At 40.6% G+C, this 6011-nt stretch overlaps 1 protein-coding gene across 1 annotated transcript in view; it reads right to left on the bottom strand.

Annotated features, from left to right (window-relative positions):
• Positions 1 to 577: 577 nt before the first annotated feature.
• Positions 578 to 6011, bottom strand: part of LOC135080638 (probable ATP-dependent RNA helicase spindle-E) — a 40164-nt gene continuing 34730 nt past the window's right edge. The window contains exons 25-28 of the mRNA XM_063975332.1: positions 4055 to 4176; positions 3147 to 3294; positions 2246 to 2322; positions 578 to 1775 (exon numbers count right to left, since the gene is read on the bottom strand). Coding sequence (XP_063831402.1) covers positions 1637 to 1775; positions 2246 to 2322; positions 3147 to 3294; positions 4055 to 4176 — 486 coding nt within the window. The 3' untranslated portion in view covers positions 578 to 1636. The remainder of the gene's footprint in view (positions 1776 to 2245; positions 2323 to 3146; positions 3295 to 4054; positions 4177 to 6011) is intronic.

Here is a 6011-nt window from a genome sequence, read left to right as displayed (position 1 = left end):
TTGTAGTTTGGTAGTGATGGAACACAAACTACACTCGCAAAAATATGGAATCACCCTATTTGTTCCGAGCTATCGTAAGAACTAAATGACTAATATAAGATTAATAAAAATGGTACCATTTTAAAGGTAATATTCTAATATTACATAGTTTCAATTGAAACCTCAATAGATACGTACAGTCATTCAGTTCTTATGATCGCTCGGTACAAAACACGAACAGGGTGATTCCATACATTTGCTCGTAAGTATATTTTTATCAATCTACTTTAACTACTTCAGACGACATTAACCAAGTAAGCTATTTATGATTGGAAAAAATCCCAAGTAAGCGAAACGCACACCGCAACGAGGTGTTAAATTACTTCGACTACGTATTTGCGATAAATATTAATGAACATCTGTTTTAGAGGCCTTGTAGATTGAAGTTATGTAAATCCGTGACCATTGTAATAACCTGTGGTTATTACTTATAACGCATTTTGAATAATTATTTCTATGGAAATATAAACTTTTAATTATTTAAATTAAACGTTCAATTTTAACATCATCCGATCACAGGGAAATAAAATAAATAATGTATCTTTATTAACATTTATTCATCTTTAGTCAGATCACAATTATATTCGACAAAAATAGGATGAAATGTAGATATTCAAAATACAATGTTTCTCCTATGAATGTGAAATGTTAAACAACTTAACATTAATCAACAGTCTTACAGATTTTAATATCTATAGATCTATAGAAAAAAAATACAGAGAAAGCACCTAAATATTTATCAACTACTTAGGGTTTATTACCCTAGCAAAGTAAAAAAAAAATAACGACAAAGTATAATAAAAATAAACAATTAGTTTAATCAATTCGTCGATGCGAAAAGTAGTACTAAGAAACTTGGCTTAATATCATCACTAGAAATGGAATGGCACACAGAGAAAATTCCAAATACGCCGTTGCGTAAAGTACATCAAATATCTTACTTATTTTAATAACACCAATCTAACCTATAAACTTCGGGATACAGAAAAACGCAATATGTGATTTTTGTAATCAAATATTTCAAAATTGAGATCGCTTTTGTCAGCTTCTACATTTATACTTACTGGGGCTGCTATTCCAAAGTCGGATAACGTTTATCCTCGTATCAAGAATTAAATTAACAATTTTATACATTTCCCTAAAGGAAAAGAAAAGCTGTCAATATGTTAAACTTATTTAGGAAATAAAGTTATAAAGCGATTGAAAAAACAGCACAAAATTAACTATTGTACTTAAAGGAAATATGTAGTTAAATGCACAAATCAACGATTTTTAAATAAAGTTGTCAAGTTGTATGTAAAGTACTGTTAAGTACTTACTTACATTTTTAAAGTCGGAAAAATAACTGTATGAACTTAAGTTTACGGGCTCAGTTGGCAATACTCATAGTCTCAGTATAATACTAAAGTTTGATTTAAATCTAAATCAAGCGAGTATAATTAACTTAAAACTGGCAGTCGTGGAAGTCCTAAATAAAGTGACAGTATAATGTAACTTAAAACTTGTAGGCGCGTAAGTCCTAGACAAAGTGACAAGGTAACGTAACTTAAAACTGGTAGGCGCGTAAGTCCTAGACAAAGTGACAAGGTAACGTAACTTAAGACTGGAAGGCGCGGAAATCTTCCTCCTTCCCGCGATGCGCGTTGGAATAAAGGTGGATCCTCATAGCGTGTACTGGTAGCGGGCCTGTTCCGCACAGCTTGCACACCAGCTCCGTATGCGAAGAGATCGACGTCCTGCCACAATGTTCAATGGTAAGCGGAGGTTTGAGATTTATAGTCAACTAGCTTTCCGCCCGCGGCTTCGCCCGCGTGGAATTTTGTCTGTCACAGAAAAACTTTATCGCGCGCGTCCCTGTTTCAAAAACCGGGATAAAAACTATCCTATGTTCTTTCCCGGGACTCAAACTATCTCTATGCCAAATTTCATCAAAATCGGTTGCGAGGTTTAAGCGGGAAAGCGTAACAGACAGACAGACAGACAGACAGACAGACAGACAGACAGACAGAGTTACTTTCGCATTTATAATATTATAGTTGGGATAGTCATATAATATTAGCAAATAGACAAAAAAATGTAGTAGATAAGGACAAAGTTGTCAGGGTCTTTTAAAAATGGATTCTAAAATAATATAGTTATATCAAAAGCAAATACAAACTATTTTTAGAAGTTCAAGCATTTCTTTTTTATAAATCCTGATACTGACCTGCTGACTTGAATTTTGAGTTGATCGTTCTCCCGTTTGAGCTCAAGCATTTGTTCACGTGGCATTGGACGAAGCTCCTGTTGTGGCAAAATTAAATTATATTAGAATAACTGATAAACTAGAGCATATGGCATTAAAAACAATGGTCTCGTTCTATTTAATAATAAGAATGAATTTTTATTTGACACAAAATAACAAAAAAGAAACGATTATAATATAATATTATTAGAAGAGAGGCCCCGTTTTATTGTGGCAAAAGGGTCAAGTTAGCTAAATGCGAGGCCGGACACTGATTTTCAGCGGGGCTAGCGCCCCGGGCACTTTTAAGATGTCCAGTAATAGACTATATGATGAAGCGGCCTATGTATCACAGTGTATGGCGTCCTATGGGGGGCTGATCTATACGAGACTATACCTCTCGCTTCCACCGCTGCAGCTGCAACTCCTGTGTAGCCAGGATCTACAGTTTGACCGCCAATATAAACATAATGACGGTCAAGTTTGTCCCGGGGAAAGTTGAACTGTCATATATTGATGTGGTGGTATGAAACCGCGGTAACAACTTGAAGGTTATATCTATATAAAAGCGAGAGCTCACTGACTCACTCACTCATCACGAAATCTCAGAAACTACAAGTGCTAGGAGCCTAAAATTTTGCATGGGGGTTTTTTTCTTGCGATAGAACGAGACGACATGACAGGAAATGTGGCTCGCCGAACATAGAATCTAATAGCTTTCTGTGAAAAACTACAATTTCTTCTCAGCACTTGCCATGTTTGTCTCGAAGCGCTGGTAGGGCCCAAAAGATAAGGAGACATGTAAAGTACCCCACCTCTAAAGGGGTAAAACGGGGTCCACGCGCACGAAGTCGCGGGCGGCCGCTAGTTAATTTATAGTTACCAGCGGCGCGTGCAGCGGGTACATGACGGTGCGTTTCACCATGTCGGGGTCCGTGATCTCCAGTAGCTCGTCGTCGGGCACGGAGCGCCACTCCCACGCGTTCACCACCGACACCGGCTCGCGGTGCTTGCGACGCACCATCAGCAGGCTGTATGCACACAGTATCGTAAAGTCTAAGGCTGAGTCCGCACTACGGTTTTTTCCCGCAAGCGGTAAACCGCCAAACAGCGAGACCGCCCGAAACGTATACGCGGGAAAAAGCTGTAATGCGGACGCTTGCATTAGTTTTACTTAGTTATAAAATCACGCGGTTAAAAACCGCGGCAGTTTAGCTGTTAGGCCCTTTTCACACGTCCCGGTTGCCGGCTAACCGGCGCCGTGTACCCGGTCGTGAAGTGTATGGGCATGCCGGATTAATTACGCCGGAACATGTGAAAGCTACGTACCATGCCCATACACTTCACCACCGGATACCCGGCGCCGGTAACCCAGCAACCGGGACGTGTGAAAAGGGCCTTACACGTTTTTTTACAAAAGTGGCAGTTGATATTTAAAGGTTCGCCATCCCTGCTATAAGACCTCCGCTAAAACTCGCGCGGTGGTAATCGAGTTTTAGCATAGACCCATAACCGTGACAGACTCAGTCTGGGCAAGACCTGGCTTTTGACCCAGTCCGCGGAACAAATTAACATAATATAGCGCAAAAATTGAAATATTCTTAGTACACTCAATTTCATCGAAAAACGGCGATCATTGATAAAACAATCAAATCCTGCTATTAGGTGAACCGATGATCTAGTGAATCACCTGGATGCAGGCAGCGCAAGGCCAGTCGTTGTGGAAATGCAGTTCTTTGTCTAGCAGTAGACGTCATTGGCTGAAACTAACTACGGAATCAAAGCGCTCACTTCATGAGGTTCCTGCGGATGTGTCCTGGCACCTGCGGGCGGTGCTCGCAGTCGGCCGGCGGCGCGACCTGCCCGTCCTCGCAGTACATCATGTAGTCCATCAGGTGGCGGATGTGGTTGATCTGCAACAACAAGCCTGTTACTTAACAGTCCACGTGGTTTCCTATTGGAGAATTTTCCATTTTTTTCTATTAATAAAACTTGAAAATATAAGTATAAACAATACGAGCCCCGATGCAAAATAGTTCGTCTAGTATGAAAAATAAGATAATTATGTAATAATGTAAAGTGAATTTGGGTAAAGTAATTAAGAAAGTTAAGAAGAAAGTAAACCATAATTTGAGTAACATTCCAAGTTTATTTTAACGTATCTCAAAATCTTTCAAGACTTTACATAACATAAATAAATAAAAAAATATACTGAAACACATGACGCAAAAATGTTCGTTTACCATTGGCTCTCATGCAAATAGTTCGTCTACCACTTAGTTCTCTCGCCTTTGCTTTCAATTACAGCTTTAATGCGAAGAGGCATGGTCGCAACCAACGCTGCACACTCGTCGGTCGTAATTGACTCCCACACAGCCAAGAGTTTAGCCTTCAAGTCGGTCTTCGATTTTGATGGATTTTTGCGAAGGACTTTCTTCATTTTCCACCATAGGGTCTTAATCGGCGATAAGTCCGGGCTGTTAGATGGCCCTTCGATGGTTGGGATGCTCTTTGACAGCAGCCATGTCTTTGTTGTCGTTGCAGTATGTCAGGAAGCACCGTTTTGTTGAAAAATGAAAGTATCTTGATGTTTGAGTAACGGAATGGAGGACAATAGACTTTCTTCCAAAATAGTTTGATATCTTGTTGCATTGATGGAACTTGTGCAGACATGATATCAAACTATTAACATAACTCAACTGTAGGTCGGTTTTAGTTTCATACTGATTCGCGTCAGTGTGAGTAATTTGTTATTAAGTATTGCACTGACTGTCTAAACTGGGACTCGATATGATTTAACTCGCGTAATGTTTGGCGTAATAATTAATACTTCATAGACATCATAAGGTTTGACTTCCTCCTATGCTGACGTAGTAGAGTAACATTACGTAATAGACATTATCACATAATGTTACATGATGCAATGCATTATGACATCTACGTCAGAGGCGCGTTTAATGCCGCTAATTCATACGTTTGTTACGGTCGGTTGACGTCACAGTATAGCAGGAAATTAAGCCTTATCCTGTCATCATGGTCAGCATAACGCAGTGTTTTAGTACGTAGTAGACTGATAGGTTTAGTGGGTAAAATTCGCCGAATTGTCTCGTACTCTTCGGCCGATAACGAGACGACCAGTGTGACAGTGTTTTAATACGAAGTGGATGGTGGATTAACTAAATCCATCCCTAGTCCTGGGGCCACTCAATGTCGCGACTATGGAGATGCGCAACAGCATTTCAACTAGCTCCTCTAGGCCCCTCGCCCACGGCGACTTTTTGTAGCGATGCAGTAGAGATTCTGTCGCGCGTTCGCATCGATACATCGATACTCGCCAACATAAACGCGCTTCTGTGTGCGATGCAAACGCGATTCAGTAACCCTCCCTCCGTGGAATGATCCCTGACCCTGGGCCACTAGATCTCGCTGCTATGGAGATCTGATGATCTCCATGGCAGCGTGATCTAGTTCCATCATCATCATCATCATTTCAGCCATAGGACGTCCACTGCTGAACATAGGCCTCCCCCAATGCTTTCATAATGGGGTAGAAAGGTTCTGGAATGGAGGCCGCGTACGTGAAAACGCAGCGTGGGACGTCCACCTACAAGGTGGACCGACGACATCGTAAAGGTAGCAGGGAAGCGTTATGGAGATGCGCAACAGTATTTCAACCAGCTACTTTTTTATGTGACAGGAGGCAAACGAGCAGACGGATCACCTGATGGTAAGTGATTACCGTCGCCCA

This window comes from Ostrinia nubilalis, chromosome 18 (assembly GCF_963855985.1).
Source record: "Ostrinia nubilalis chromosome 18, ilOstNubi1.1, whole genome shotgun sequence".
NCBI classification, from domain to species: Eukaryota; Metazoa; Arthropoda; class Insecta; order Lepidoptera; family Crambidae; genus Ostrinia; species Ostrinia nubilalis.
This window is presented reverse-complemented; position numbering and strand designations above follow the sequence as displayed.